Source organism: Grampus griseus, assembly GCF_964374135.1.
Source record: "Grampus griseus genome assembly, chromosome: 2".
In the NCBI taxonomy this organism is placed as follows: domain Eukaryota; kingdom Metazoa; phylum Chordata; class Mammalia; order Artiodactyla; family Delphinidae; genus Grampus; species Grampus griseus.
The window spans coordinates 11675911-11691677 of record NC_139018.1 but is presented as its reverse complement, the minus strand read 5'-3'; the positions used below and the strand labels follow the sequence as shown (position 1 = coordinate 11691677).

Here is a 15767-nt window from a genome sequence, read left to right as displayed (position 1 = left end):
AGCATTATCCCAGAACATCATGGAGGGCTTTAATCACATAATAAAAAGGGGAAGCAGATGTGCTTCCTCATCACTTTGTCCGGAGCATTCAGGGACTGTGTTCTATGACTGCGTCTAGTGCACTGCACCCAAGTTCAGGGACAGCGACTCATGCTGTGATGTCAGGAGACACGCAGGGAAAACCTGCCAGAAGAGATGCCTCTGGATAGATTGCAAGCTGCGAAATGTGACCTCACCCTCAGCGGCCACATACGAACCTACGCTGTAGGATGTTAGAGACACACATCACAGGTGGCCTGCCAACACTGAGGTTTTGTTTCCCATTCTCCCAGCTTGTTTTTTTTGGCCATACCACATGGCTTGTGGGTCCCCCAACCAGGAATTGAACCCGGGCCCTCGGCAGTGACAGTGTGGACCGCCAGAGAGTTCCCCCCAGCTTGTCTTTAAAACATTAAGAAAAACTCACATCGTCATTAGGAAACACCAGTATTCCAGTGGCTCCGTGATCAGTGAAGTAAACGAACACGTGGTCCCGGGGGCCACTGCCAAGAGACACGCACACGAGCATGAGAGTCCAAGTGGACCGTCTGGACTGAAATGCCACCCCAATCAAAAAACTCAGGAGAGGTCTGAGGTTACAGTCTCCCAGCCAGGTGGGAGGAGGAGCCCAGGAGCCCGCCGCCCAGCCTGTTTCCTCTGCTCCCGCTGGGTGCCGTTCTGAACCACGAGGCGCGTCCCAGAGCCTGCAGGATCTCAATCACGGCCGGGAGGGTGCTTGGCAGACAGCCCAGGGTGATCTGGACAGCAAGGCCTCTGGCAACAGGGCCTCATCCCGGGCGTCCACTCTGTGCCACCAGATCTCTCCGAAACAAGTAAGGGAGCCAGGACACACCACCAAGCACGGTCCTGCAGCTCTGACTGCCTCTCTGGGCCCCTCGGCCTGCACACGGCCTGGGACACCCACCTGCACTCCCTCACCAGGCTTCCACTCAGAGGGCCCTGCTTCAAGGTTGCAGAGATGCAGTAACTCACTCGGAGGCAATTTGCTTCATCCCGCGCAGATGTCCGCCTCTGCTCTAACTCACACGAGCTACTTGTGCCCAGGCCTCCCCTCGGGCATAAGGGAAACAGCACCATTTGCCAAGTACCTGAGACTCTCTGAAGTCATGCTCCTAAGGTCCCTGACATCACGTCAAAATGCTGCATAAAAAGATGCTAAACAAGACATCTCTAACCCACAGCCAACAGGGCAAGCAATGGGATGAATTTTCTCCCATACGGAGGTTTGCTCTCAACTTACAAATGTCCTCCTCCCACTGGGCTGACCCGCCATCAGAGCACAGGGTCGGCAGGAGGCGGGGCGGGGGCCCTACAACCTGATTGGCCACAGAGTCTCACGCCTGTCTTGGCGTGTTCCCCTGGTAGTGGAACCGACCAGAACCAGGATCCACAGATAACAAAACGTAGCAGGTTTAAGTGACGGGGAACATTTCACTAAGACTAACCAGGGACCCTGGATCACAGGGTTAATTCGTTACAGAAATGGGCTGCCAAAAGAAGCCACCAGGTCTGTGCAGCCTGTCAGGGCAAAGGTCCCCACGCTGCCATCTCTCACAGGTAAATAGTCCGGGAACAAAGAGCAAGGCCTGTTTGAATTCTCAGTTCTGGAGTACCACGTCATTCAGAAAAGTGTGACAGCCATAAAACAGACATTACCTCTTCAAGACCTTTCCAGATCCTTTGCCCTTCACTGCCTCTGCATCACCTCTCAACACAGCAAGGAAGTTTTGCGGGGTGACATCCTACAAAGAATGGGGAGTTGAAATCAGATGCAGCTGTCACTCCAAATCAGTGCGTTTGCTGAGTCTGTCGCAGAGGGCCCAGGCCACCGTCCACATACCTCCAAGGCTTAAGGTTTAAGGGCAAACACTTTGCAACCAAGAAAGATCCAGTGTTTCCTGGGCATGTGCATGACCTCGTCTCAAGTATCATCTTGTCTTTGGCTGATGCCAACTCAGCAAGCCTGCCATTCCTTCTTAACCGTTATAAAGTTCATGCGGAGAAACCCAAAGATGTTGGTAGGTAGGGGCAAAGAGCAGAGGAAGAGCACGCTGCCTCAGAGAGACAGCAAAGCGGGCGGCAGAAACATCAGCGCCGACCTTTGCAACCAGCTTGCCTCCTAAAAGGCCAGTTCCCAAGGACACTCAACGTCCTTAAAGGGGATTTTGTAAAATGGATAGGCAATCGTTAAAAAAATGTAATACAGAAAAGCACAAGGAAGAAAAAACATCAAAAATCCCACCACCTAAATTCCAAATGTTTCCCTATATAACTATATAGAAACAATTTTATAAAAATGGAATCATCTATACGACACGTATGATGTGTCTGATTTAAATGTCCTTGAATTTAAAAGAGAAAAATAAAACTGAAAGAACTGCTAAACTTCAGACTTTCTCTGTCACAAGGAATATTAGTTTCGATCCCTCTGACATGACGAAAAAGAGACTCTGAAATCCATGAGGCTGAAGTCATAATGGTGCTTTTAAAAACGTGTCAATGTATACAGCCTCAATCGACTGGAAGGCATGTAATGTTCTGGAAGTTATATACTATAATGATTAATGAAAAACTATCTTACAAAATTTAGAGATATATTTTGTACTAGGGCTGATGCTGAGAAAATTGATTTTCAGAAAAGGGCACGGATAATCTATAATCAGATCACTGGCAATATCCTAAGGAAATCAGGTATTATGGAAGGAAATCTATTATGAGGCTTAAAGTACAAGATTAGAAACTAAGGATCAGTAGACTACAACTAACGTCCTTTTTTTTCCCTCTGCGTTCTTTCAAAATTCTCAGAAATTACACCTCAAGCACAAATCTTAATACAAACACGAAACATTAACCAGAAATCAGTCTAATGAGGTTCTGATCCCAGAAGTATAAGAAAGAGGGAAAAATCATCACTGAAATGAAACAGCAGACCCCGCTGGCTCTGACCCCGTGATGCGCCTCACCTCGCCCGTGTAGTCCTTTAGAACCCCCTCGTACACGTCTGAGCCGTTGGGCCTGTTGATCACAATTCCTGGGGTGGGATTGCTGAAAATCAAAGGACACGAGTGAAGCACACAATTTGACGTATCTCTGAAATTTATGTCTTCGTGAATACGCCCCTGTTACGCTTTAAAATACTAAACGACCGTGGTTGTCACAGACATTCCTCATTGCCTCTGAGGTCACCAACGTGTTGGTGATTTTAGCAGCTCGGGGGTCTTGGTGTCCCACAACTCCTGAGTTCCTGGCAGGGGCAGCGAAGGACTGAGCTCTGCAAACCGAGGACAGGGACCCAGGCCCCTGTGTGCCTGGCTTCCTGCTGGACACCAGATTGCATCTTGGGGACAAGATGTCATCAAGAGATCTCTCAGAGCAAAACTACTTTCAGAAAAAGACAGAACAGAAAACAAGGCTTTAATACAAGAGCTTAGGTGTTAAAGCTCAGGATGGATTATGAGCTGTTAACGTGATCACAGTACAGGGCCATAGTCTGGGAACCAAGGAGCTGGGAGACTGGATAGGGTTAGGGTTAGTACCCATACAAGGAGCTGGGAGACTAGAGTGGGCTAGATGCTCCAATGTATTCTAAGATACAATTGAGCTTTCTGTGTACAGGGCCTCTGAGGCGTCCCTGCTCAGAGCTTAGGAACAAGCACCACAGAACCCAATGATGAGTCAGTTCCCCAAGCTGAGAGGGAACTCATGCTTTAAATCCTTCCAAAGCCCCAGCCCAAGGACCTTCACCACCATTTCCTACGTCCCCGCCATTGCTGGGTCCCACCAAGATATGGTCAAAGGTCTAGATGAAGCACCATGTGGAACTTCATCCGGGAGTCTGTTTATATTCTAATGTTAGGCCGCTGATCTAAGGGTTCCTGAGTGTCTGTGTGCATTTTTTAAAATGCCCTGGGGCTTCCCTGGTGGCGCAGTGGTTGAGAGTCCACCTGCCGATGCAGGGGACACGGGTTCGTGCCCCGGTCCGGGAGGATCCCACATGCTGCGGAGCGGCTGGGCCCGTGAGCCATGGCCATTGGGCCTGCGCATCCGGAGCCTGCGCTCCGCGACGGGAGAGGCCGCGGCGGTGAGAGGCCCGCGTACCGCAAAATAAATAAATAAATAAAATAAAAATAAAATGCCCTGAAGTTCCTCACCATCAAGTTCAAAGCACTCCCTACTCACTCTTCAGAGTTGGCGATGTCATCATACATCATCACGATGATCTGCTCATCAGGAATCCCATTTCGGTGAACAATCTGGTAGGCGTGGCACGCATCGGCCTGGGAGAAGTGGTTTTGTCAAGTGTTAGATTTCTCCCGGAAGGAAGCCAATTTTGGTGTTCTAATGAGCAATGTTCCTTCTCACGGAAGATGTGCTGTGAACCGCTCCCTACTGGGCAGGTATTTAAATTATTTTAAAACACACTCATTTATCTTTTTCAATTCAATTTTTAAAAATCCACCCCCCCATGAAACTTTCATTCATCAGGCAGTTAGCGTATATGTGGATTACACACACACACACACACACACACACACACACACACACACACACACACACACACACACCACCACCATCACATCTACAGGCAACAAGGGCCTTTGAAAGTCCTGAATAAGTTATTTTCATTTTCCACACCATAGAAAAGTCTCCTGAAAGCACTGATTTAGGTCTGAAGAACAGAATGACTTAGAATGATGAACCAGCAGATTAAAAGCTTAGCGGCTAGTTCTGTATCACACAGGATTCTTCTGGTTCCAGTAACTTTAACTGCCATAGTTGCTGTTCAGAGAACTGAGTGAAAACTCAAAAGTTCAGCTCAGGAATTGAAATGAGGGATGTGCTTTTTAGTTTAAAAAATAACAAGGGTTGGGACTTCCCTGGTGGCACAGTGGAGAAGAATCCGCCTGCCAACGCAGGGGACACAGGTTCGAGCCCTGCTCCGGGAGGATTCCCATATGCTACGGAGCAACTAAGCCCGTGCACCACAACTACGAGCCTGCACTCCAGAGCGAGCCACAACTACTGACGCCTTCATGCCACAACTACTGAAGCCCACGCACCTAGAGCCCATGCTCCACAACAAGAGAAGCCACCACAGTGAGAAGCCCGTGCACCACAATGAAGAGTAGCCCCTGCTCGCCACAACTAGAGAAAGCTCGTGTGCAGCAACAAAGACCCAACACAGCCAAAAATAAATTAATTAATTAAAAAAAATAAATAACAACAAGGGTGACCATATTGAGGGTAAAAGAAAAACTTTGCTAATGTGATTCCTTGTCCATAAAAGGGTGAAGACATTCTTTGCTTCCTTTTTCAGATGACACATACTACACTCCACGACATGGAAATCATTTGAGAACAGAAGGGAAATATGTCACCTAACTTTCTGCTTTTATTTAATTATGTCTTTCCTAGGACAAAGCCTAAAAGAAACAGTTTGCCCAACTACTTGCCTCTCTGAGGAAGAGGGCTTTAGGAACTGGGCCTCCACAGATCATATTGTACACAGCTCTCAGCACATCAATCAAAATAAAGCTTGCCTGACGTGGATGGACCTAGGGACTGTCATACAGAGTGAAGTAAGTCAGAAAGAGAAAAACAAATATCGTATAATATCAGTCATATGTGGAATCTAGAAAAATGGTGCAGGTGAATTTACATGCAAAGCAGAAATAGAGACACAGATATAGAGAACAAACGTATGGATACCAAGGGGGGAAGAGGGGGTCGGATGAATTGGGAGATTGGGATTGACATACATACACTACTATGTATAAAATAGATAACTAATGAGAACCTCCTATATAGCACAGGGAACTCTACTCAACGCTCTGTGGTGACCTAAATGGGAAGGAAACCCGAAAAAGAGGGGGTATATGTGTATGTATAACTGATTCACTTTGCTGTACAGCAGAAACACAACATTGTAAAGCAACTATACGCCAATAAAAAGTAATTGAAAAATAAAATAAAGCTCACTCACCACCAAACCCAGCACTTTGCCTGTAGATGCCCCACACAAATGGACTTTAGAGCAAACAATGGGTGCTCAAAATACAGCTGCTAAATGTTGAGTGGGTGAGTCTAAGACCTGGCACTCAAGAGCTGTTAGATGAACAGATGGCTGAAGAAATATGAAAACACATACATTTATTGACTTTCTTCTATTTGTCAGGCACTATGCTCAGACTTTCTATGCACAATCTCATTTAATTCTCTTAACAACTCTATGTGATAATTATTCCCATTTCATAGATGAGGTCATCAAAGCTTAGGGAGGGGAGGTGACCTGTCCAAGTCACACAGTTCACAGTGAAAGATCCCAGGCATTCTGACTCCAGAACGTGATATTGCTTCAGACAGGGACAATCAAGAAATCATTAAAACTGTAAAGGCCCAGGAAGAGTAGGGGGCTGAAAATCTAAACATAGATGATTTTTTAAAAGTTACTAAATATTAAACACACACATTAAAATGTTTAAGTCCCCATTTCTATCAAATAACAAGGACCCTCAAACACCAACTGCCGTAGGATGAATAACAGCCCCCCAAAGACGTCCAAATCCTAATCCCCAGAACCTGTAAATATGTTACACTTCATGGCAAAAGGGAATTAAGATAGCAGATGGACTTAAGATTGCTAATCAGCTGACCCTAAAATAAAGAGGTTATCCTGGATTATTCCAGCAGGCCAAATGTAATCACAGGGGTCCTTATTTGTGGAAGAAGGAAGCAGGCAAGTTGGTGTCAGAGGCATATAATGTAAGAAAGACTGGATTGCCACTGCTGGCTTTGAAGATGGAAGAAGATGCCACAAGCCAAGGAATGTGGACAGCCTTTAAAAGCTGGAGAAGGTAAGAAAATGGACCTCTTCAAGAATCACCAGAAAGGAAAGCAGCCCTTTGAACACTTTGATTTAACCTAGTGAGACGCATTTCAGATTTCTCACCTCGAGCTGTAACATAATAAATTTGTATTGTTTTAAACCACTAAGTTTGTAGTAATTTGTAACAACAACAATAGGAAACTAAAACATTGATGGTGGAAGTATAGTGTCATTGGCACTGGGCTCGGGAAAACATCTTGACATTATTGGATCAGACTGAAGCATGTACCCTCCAACCCAGCAATTCTCCTCCAAGCTATACCCTAGGCCAGGGGTCCCAACCCCCGGGGCCGCAGACCACTACTGGTCTGCGGCCTGTTAGGAGCTGGGCCGCACAGCAGGAGGTGAGTGGCCGGCAAGCGAGCGAAGCTTCATCTGCCGCTCCCCATGGCTCCCCATCGCGCGCATTACCGCCTGAACCATCCCCCACCCTCACCCGAGTTCCGCAGGAAAAATGTCTTCCAAGAAACCGGTCCCTGGTGCCAAAAAGGTTGGGGACCGCTGCCCTAGACTACGTGTAATGGGAGAGTGCTCACAGCGTCACTGCAACAGTAAAAATCAAGAAATAATCCAGGGCTTCCCTGGTGGCGCAGTGGCTGAGAGTCCGCCTGCCGATGCAGGGGACACGGGTTCGTGCCCCGGTCCGGGAAGACTCCACATGCCGTGAAGCGGCTGGGCCCATGAGCCATGGCCGCTGAGCCTGCGCGTCCGGAGCCTGTGCTCCGCAACGGGAGAGGCCACAACAGTGAGAGGCCCGCGTACCAAAAAAAAAAAAAAAAAAAAAAAGAAGTGCAAGACCTGTACACTGAAAATTATAAAACAGTGCTGAGGGAAATTAAAGAAGATCTAAATAGAGGAACATCTCATGTTCATGGATCAGAAGACTTACTACCCTTAAAATTTTTAAAAACCGATCAGCAGGGATTTCTGCAGAAATGGACAAGACGATCCTAAAATTTGTACAGAACTGCAAAAGACCTAGAATAGTGAAAAAAAGTATTGAAAAAAAAGAAAGTTGGAGGACTTTCACTTCCTGTTTTCAAAACTACACTGGGGAAGAAGAGTCTTTTCAACAAATGGTGCTGGGACAATTTGGATATCCATAAGCAAAATGATGAACTTAGACCCTCACTTCACACCATATACAAAAATTAACTCGAAGTGGATCGTAGACTTAAATGTAAGGGCTAAAATAATAGAACTTTTAGAAGATAACCTAGGAGAAAATCTTTGGAACCTTGAGTTATAACTGCAAATGTGTCATAGATATGATACCGAAAGCATGGTCTATAAAAGGAAAAGACTGACAAACTGGACATCATCAAAATTAGAAACGAGTGCTTCAAAAAACACCAGTAAGAAAATGAAAAGACAAACAGCAGAGTAAGAGGAAAATGTCTGCAAAACACATATCTGATAGAGGACTTGTACCTAGAATATGCAGAGAACTCTTATACCTCAATAAAACAATCAGTCCAATCAAAAATAGATAAATGATTTAAATAAACATTTCACTTAACTAGATATACTAATAAGCCCATAAAAAGATGATGTCCACGATCATTAGGTATTAGGGAAATGCAAACTAAAACCACAATGAGATACCACTTCATAGCCAGACAGACAGTAACAAGTGTTGGTGAGTATAAACCAGGAACCTTCACCTACTACTTGTGGGAATGTAAAATGATGCAGCCATTTTGGAAAATTGTTTAACAGTTTCTTCAAAAGTTAAGTATAAATTTACCATATGACCCAGTAAATTCTACTCTTAGGTGTCTGCACAAGAGAAGCAAAAACATTTGTCCGTATATACAAAGACCTGCACACAAATGTTCTTAGCAGTATGATTCAAATAGACAAAAAAATGGAAACAACCCAAATGTCCATCAACTGGTAAACAGAAACAAACGTGGTTTATCCATACAAGGGAACACTATTTGGCAAGAAAAGGAATGAAGTACTGATACAGGCTACAACACAGATAACCACAAAAACATTACCCTAAGAGAAGCCATACACAAAACACCACGTTGCAGGGCTCCGCTTGCGTGAAATGTTCAGAAAGGGCGAACTTACAGAGATAGAAAGTGTATTAGTGGTTGCCTCGGCCTGGAGGTAGGGAAATTGGTCCAAGGGATCTTACTGGGGAGATGCAGATGTTCTAAAACTGGTTTATGGTGATGTTTGCACAATTTGGTAAATGTACTAAAAAAATCATTGAGTTGAGCCCTTGAAATGGGTGAATTATACATGCTCTGTAAAATAGGCTTCAATAAGACCATATATTTTAGAAAATATATTAAGCCTGTCCTGTTAGTGCTCCCCTACACCGTCTGGCTCCTCACCACCACCTTGACAGGCAGGTGCTTTTACGCCCATTTCACAGATGTGGACAAGCTCAGGAAGGGCTCACGGCTTCCAACCCAGATCTCCTGCCCCCGAGCACGCCCTACGCCCTGCCTCCACACACAGTGGTCTCAGAGCCAAGCGGTGATTCTCTCTTGGGTCCTTGGAGTTACTTGGTTGCCTCTAACTTTCTTAATTCAGAAGGGTTTTTGGTTGGAGTCAAGCATTTACTGGTACCCAAGAGAGATAAAAGGTAGGGTTAGGCCAAGTCACTTGACTTGGAGATGGTGTTAAAGGTTACTTGAATGGATTCCCTGGAACATATCTGACCTCTATGCATTTTTTCCCCTTAAAACAGAAATGCCATACGAGATGCCATGTGAGAGGAGGGCATTGAGCAAGGCTTTAAAGAAAGGGCAGAGCCCTCTGGACTACTGAACAGAGATTGCTGACTCAGCTTGTTTCATGGCCTGCGTAAGGAGTTCCGACGGGGCTTACTAATGCATCCCGTGATGTCCTGGTGCAGGCCACTGTCTGGACACTGACGGTGCTGCCTTACCTCAGGCCAACTGTAAGCAAAATAAGGATAACCGGCTTGGAGCAAAGGCTAAATACTGGGCATGTTCTAGTCACTGCCAAGGGGTCCACTTTCAAACCAGGTAGGGGCTGGGAAGTGGTTCTCACGGGCTGCTCATTGAGAGGATATTACCACTTGAGGGTATATTACCACTGCGTGTATATGACCACTTCCTGACACGTGCTCTGAGCACGGCAGAGGCTAAGCCCTGGGTCTGGGCTTTGCGGGGATGCCTCACTGAGCTCACCACCACCTCAAATTTTCCAGAGGAGAATCAGAGGTTTAGAGTGAGACTACGTAATTTGTTCAAACTAATACAGCAGGTGAGCGGAGGGCAGGAATTATACCCGGGGTCTGTGTAAGTCCACGGCCCACATTCCCCACGACCCTGCCCAGCCTCTGGCTTGTACAAGGACGGCCCTCCTGGGCTAACTGCATTCCCCCAAGTCAGTCCTACTCCGCTCTGCTCTCCATCCATGTTTCTGTTTTTAAAATATACGTGATATTTTGCAACAAGATGGATCAACCTCAAACACATTATGCTGAGCGAAAGAAGCCAGACACCACAAAGACTGCATATTGTATGACTCCATTTATAGGAAGTTTTTGGAGAAGGCAAAACAATAAAGACAGAAGGCAAATCCTTGGTTGCATGGGGCTGGGATGGGCACAGGCATGGGGAACTTTCTAGAATGATGGAAGGGTCCTAAAACCGGACTGTGGTAATGCTTGCACAACTGTATGAATTTACTAAAAATCACGAAGCTATAGGATAGGTGAATCGTATGACATGTAAACGTATACCTCTTCAATAAAGCTGTTTCTAAAAAGTGGTCATTGTACACACTTTAAAAGTATATAAAATGAAAGGTAGTCTCTCAGAAATGTAATGACTCTGCCCTTGACCCTCCATCATCATATCTTCTCCTCCCGACTCCGACGTGTGTGAGTTCTAGACTTCTCCCTCTCCCTCCCTGCTTCCTCCTGGCCCCAGGATGTGGATGTTCTCAAAGCCTTCCCGGATGAGGTGGAGCTCCCTTCCTTACCGCGCCAGCCCCCAGCTTGAGACCAGCAGAGGGGAAGAGGCACCAGCATTCTCCCAGCCCCTCACCCCTCCTGCTGTTCTCAAACCACTCCTGTCCTACTGCCAACACGCCAGACCTCCTCCTTCAGTGCCCCACTGCCCAGCAGTGACCTCAAACCGCCCCCCAAGCCCCCTTCTCCTAGTGACGCCTGGCTCACATCTGCCTGTCCTCCCAACTCCCACCATCCTCAGCGTCCTCCTGTTGGCCTGGGCAAGGGTGAACTTCACCTTCAATCTACTTAACACCACCCCCCGCTGCCCCCACTGGGCCTTATACCTTCCTTCTCGGCGTGCTCAAATCTCTGCCCTAAAAGAAACCCTCCTCCAGTCCTGTACCTCCTCTGGTGACCTACATACTTCTTTTTCCCCCTTACAAGCCTGTCGGAAGAATAGATGGTACCGCTGTCCCCGTGTGCAGCTTAGCTTGCACTGCGGGGCCTCTCTCTCTGTCCTCCATGCACTGCAGCCTGGCTTCTGCCTCTGCCACTGCAGGAGTCTGTCCTCCCAAGACCTTCCCCCCAATACTCAAGAGGCCGCACGCCCACCAGCATCACCGCAGACCAGCCAACTCCCTCTCTGTCATCCCATTATCCCAGCCAAAAATGGAAAACAGAGAAATCCAATTCAGTTTAACCAACATAGGTTAAATAACCATCAGAAAGCACAGAAAAGCTCTCTGCGGTGATTTAATTGTGCCTGGTGTACAAATCTTCCCTAAACAAAAGAAATTTGTAATAATGAGTGCTGTGTTCACTCAAGGAAAATATAAACCTCTATAAAAATGTAAGTTTAAAGGTCTGTGTAGAGGGGCTTCCCTGGTGGCGCAGTGGTTAAGAATCTGCCTGCCAATGCAGGGAACACGGGTTCAATCCCTGTGCCGTGGAAGATCCCACATTCCGCGGAGCAACTCAGCCTATGCACCACAACTACTGAGCCTGTGCTCTAGAACCCATGAGCCACAACTACTGAGCTCACGTGCTACAACTACTGAAGCCCACGCACCTAGTGCCCGTGCTCCACAACGAGAAGCCACCGCAGTGGGAAGTCCCCACTTGCTGCAACTAGAGAAAGCCCACCCAGCAATGAAGACCCAACACAGACAAAAATAAATAAATAAAATAAATAAATTTATTTTTAAAAAAAGTCTGTGTAGAAAAAAAAGTGTGTGTAGGTTCTAGGGGACAAGTTCTTTCAAATGCTATTTTAGTGCTCGGCCTCCAAAGTCGAGACGGCAAATGTTGGCAGAGAACCCGTCCGGCCGGTACACGGGCTGAGGCCAGAGATGATTCAGCACCCACGTTTCCTCTTCACAGCCTCAGTGCCAGCATCCTCCCTCATTTAGGGATGAAAATTTCAGTCTGTGGCCACTTCTGTTTGCCTTGCTTGCCTCATTCCACCTTGATATGGAATATTTTACCCAGGGAAACTAGCAACACTTAAAAATGTTTTCTGGGGCAAAGGTTAATCGGATACCTATACTTAATAATATTTAACCAATAATACATGCTTTTTTAAGTTGGTTGTATAAAAATCAGGGTGGCTGAGGAAGCAGCCTATCCACTCTCAATGACCCATGTTTAACACTGCATCTTTCGGACTCATGGTTAGAGAGGGAGGAGAAAGCTGAGCTGGGCAGTTAGTACTCGGGTTGCTCCTCTTTAACTGGGTCAGGTCTGGGTTAAGCATTAAAAAGAAAAGGGATCATTTTGCCATCATAATTTTTCAATCAAGCCAAATTTCCGATTCAGCTAACATACAAAAAGCATTCAAGAAATAAGTCATTCAATAATCATCAAATTATAGAGCTGGTAGGAAGTTCATCTAAACCAACCCCTATTTAACAGATATGAAACTGACACCCTGGGAGGGAAACGCACGTGAGGCAGCCCTGCTAAGCCATCAGGAACACAGATGCTAGGTCCGTGCTGTCTAATACAGCAGCCGCTGGCCACACTTGGTGACTGAGCACTTCAAATATGACCAGTCCAAACTGAATGTAACGTGAAGGTAAACGTGCACTGGATTTTGATGACTTAGTATATTTTTTAAAAACGTAAAGTATCTCATTAGTAACTTTTTATATTGTTTACAAATGAAATGATGATAGTTTGGCTATACTGGGTTAAAGAGGACATATGAAAGTTAATTTCACCTGTTTCTTTTTACTTTAAAAAAAACAAAAATGTGGCTACTAGAAAATTTGCCACGACACAGGTGGCTCTCCTGTTGGACGGCGCTGCTCTGGAGCTAGTCAGTCTGGGTTTGAATCCTGGCTCGACCACTTGCCATCTGGGCCACGTTGGGTTGAAGTACTGACCTTTTCAAAGCCTCAGTCCATGCATCCGTAAAAAGGGAACAACAACCAGACCTACTGCACGTAACCCCACAATGGTTAAATGAGTTCATTTGTGTAAAGGGCTCTTAGATGCAAGCCCAGCACCAACCATGATCATCTGTGCATCTTGTCTCTGAGAACTGAAAGATTCAATGACTTTTTTTTCTTTTTCTTTTTTTAAATTTTCTTACTCTTTTTAAAAAAATTTTTTAATTAAAAAAAATTTTTAAATATTTATTTATTTGGTTGCACCAGGTCTTAGTTGTGGCAGGCGGGTTCCTTAGTTGTGGCTCGCCAGCTCCTTAGTTGCAGCACATGCGCTCCTTAGTTGTAGCACCTGGGCTCCTTAGTTGTGGCATGTGATCTCTTAGTTGCGGCATGCATGTGGGATCTAGTTCCCTGAGCAAGGATCAAACCCGGGCCCCCTGCATTGGGAGCATGGAGCCTTATCCACCGCACCACCAGGGAAGTCCCTAAAATTATTTATTTATTTATTTTTGCTGCACCACACAGCTTGCAGGATCTTAGTTCCCCAACCAGGGATTGAACCCAGATCCTCAGCAGTGAAAGAGTGCAGTCCTCACCACCGAACCACCAGGGAATTCCCTCAATGACTTTTTAAATAACAACTTTATTAAGGTATAATTCACATACCATAAAAGTCAACCTTTTAATATATACAATTCAGTGGTTTCTAGTATGTTCACAAAGTCACGCAACCATCACCACTCTCAAATTCCAGAACATTTTCATCACCCCCAAAAGAGACCCATACCCATTAGCAGTCATTCCCTCTGCCCAGACCTTGGCAACTACTAATCTACATTCTGTTTCTCTAGATTTCCCTATGCTAGACTTCCATATATAAATGGAATCCTATGGTCCTTTGTGACCGCCTTCTCTCACTTAGCGTAATGTTTTATGGTTCAGCCATGTTGAAGCATGCATACAGTACCTTGTTGTTTTTTATGGCCAAATGCATGGATGGACTGCATTTTGTTTATCCATTTATCAGTTGATGGACACTTGGACTGTTTCCACTTTTTGGTTAACGTGAACAAAACTGCTCTCATCATCTGAGTACAAGTTTTATTAGGGGGGACATATGTGTTTATTTATTTATTTTAGTATATACCTAAAGAGTGAAATGCTGGGTCATATGGTCACTGTGTGTTGAAACTTTCGAAGAACGGCCAGACTGTTTTCCGAAGCAGCTGCACCGTTTCACGTTCTCACCTGGAGGCTGCATTTTTAATGTATTTACGAATACAGATTCTTTCCGCCCTGATTTCTGCCAGGCTGATTTGCTGGGAATGCCAGGAAAGATGAGGAGAAAGGGGTAAGGGCACAGCAGCAGGGCAGAGGCGTGGAGGGCAAAGAGGCCTCGCGATGCTTTGACCAGAGTCCCGTCTGCACCTCAACTTGCTGCGTGGCCTCGGGCGAGTCACCGCCTCTCTTCAAGTCTCAGTTTCCTTATTTATAAAATGAAGGCATTAGACCAGTGGGTCTCAACTGGGGACATTTGGCACAGGCTGGAGACAACTTTGGTCGTGACAGTGGGTTGGATGATGCTCCTGGTATCTAGAGGGCAGGGGTCAAGGATGCTGGCAAACATCCTACAATGTGCAGGACAGCCCCCCAACAATAAAGAATTACCTGGACCCAAGTGTCAATAGTGTCAAGGTTGAGAAACCCTGCATCAGACTGAGGTGACCCCAGATAGGCCACTTTGAGAAACTGTCAAAATGTTTTCCAAAATGGCTGTACCATTTCATAATCCACCCAGCAACGTGGGAGGGTTCCCATTTCTCCATAGCCTCACCAACGCACTTATCTTTGCCAACCTAATAGGGACATAACTGGCTTTTTAAAAAGTCTGTTCTAGTAACAATGTCCAGGATTGTTTACAGAATGCCAGCGTCATAAAGGAAACGATGAGTCATTTTCTTACCTGGTGCCTATAATTATACCAGCCATTTGATCCCGCGACGATCACCACCCAGTGCTTGCCTCCGTCCTCAGGATCGTCCACGGGAATAGCACCAGCTCCCAGGGCCAAGCTGAGCAACACAGCGACTTCCCAAATCATTCTGCGCCTTGGAGTTCCACTGTAGAAATCTGGGAAGAAAAAGGCTGAGTCAAGCAAGAAAGGAATGACGTGAACAGAAGAACATGACTGGCCCCTAGGCAAAGATCACAGCAAATGGGTCAAAAAGATAAGACGATTTAGTCGTCAGACACAACAAGCTGAGGATAAAAATGATGACAGAGCAGAATTTTATTCTTAGCTCTGCGGCCCTTTTCCCCGGGTGGAGCAGGGGGCTGCCCATAGCTCCCAACCTTCACTGTGGGTTGAAGTTACGAGTATAAACCAAAGAATATTGAGAAAGCTCTTGGGGCAACCTTTTAAAGTTTTTGTCACAACTTGGAATATGGCAGACAAAATCCATCAACAAACTTGACTGTGTTGGGAAAA

At 45.9% G+C, this 15767-nt stretch overlaps 1 protein-coding gene across 1 annotated transcript in view; it reads right to left on the bottom strand.

Annotated features, from left to right (window-relative positions):
• The window catches only part of LGMN (legumain), a 34993-nt gene that overhangs the window by 10030 nt on the left and 9196 nt on the right, over positions 1 to 15767 (bottom strand). Inside the window, exons 2-6 of the mRNA XM_082649275.1 lie at positions 15243 to 15409; positions 4240 to 4337; positions 3024 to 3105; positions 1717 to 1802; positions 467 to 542 (exon numbers count right to left, since the gene is read on the bottom strand). Coding sequence (XP_082505401.1) covers positions 467 to 542; positions 1717 to 1802; positions 3024 to 3105; positions 4240 to 4337; positions 15243 to 15380 — 480 coding nt within the window. The 5' untranslated portion in view covers positions 15381 to 15409. The remainder of the gene's footprint in view (positions 1 to 466; positions 543 to 1716; positions 1803 to 3023; positions 3106 to 4239; positions 4338 to 15242; positions 15410 to 15767) is intronic.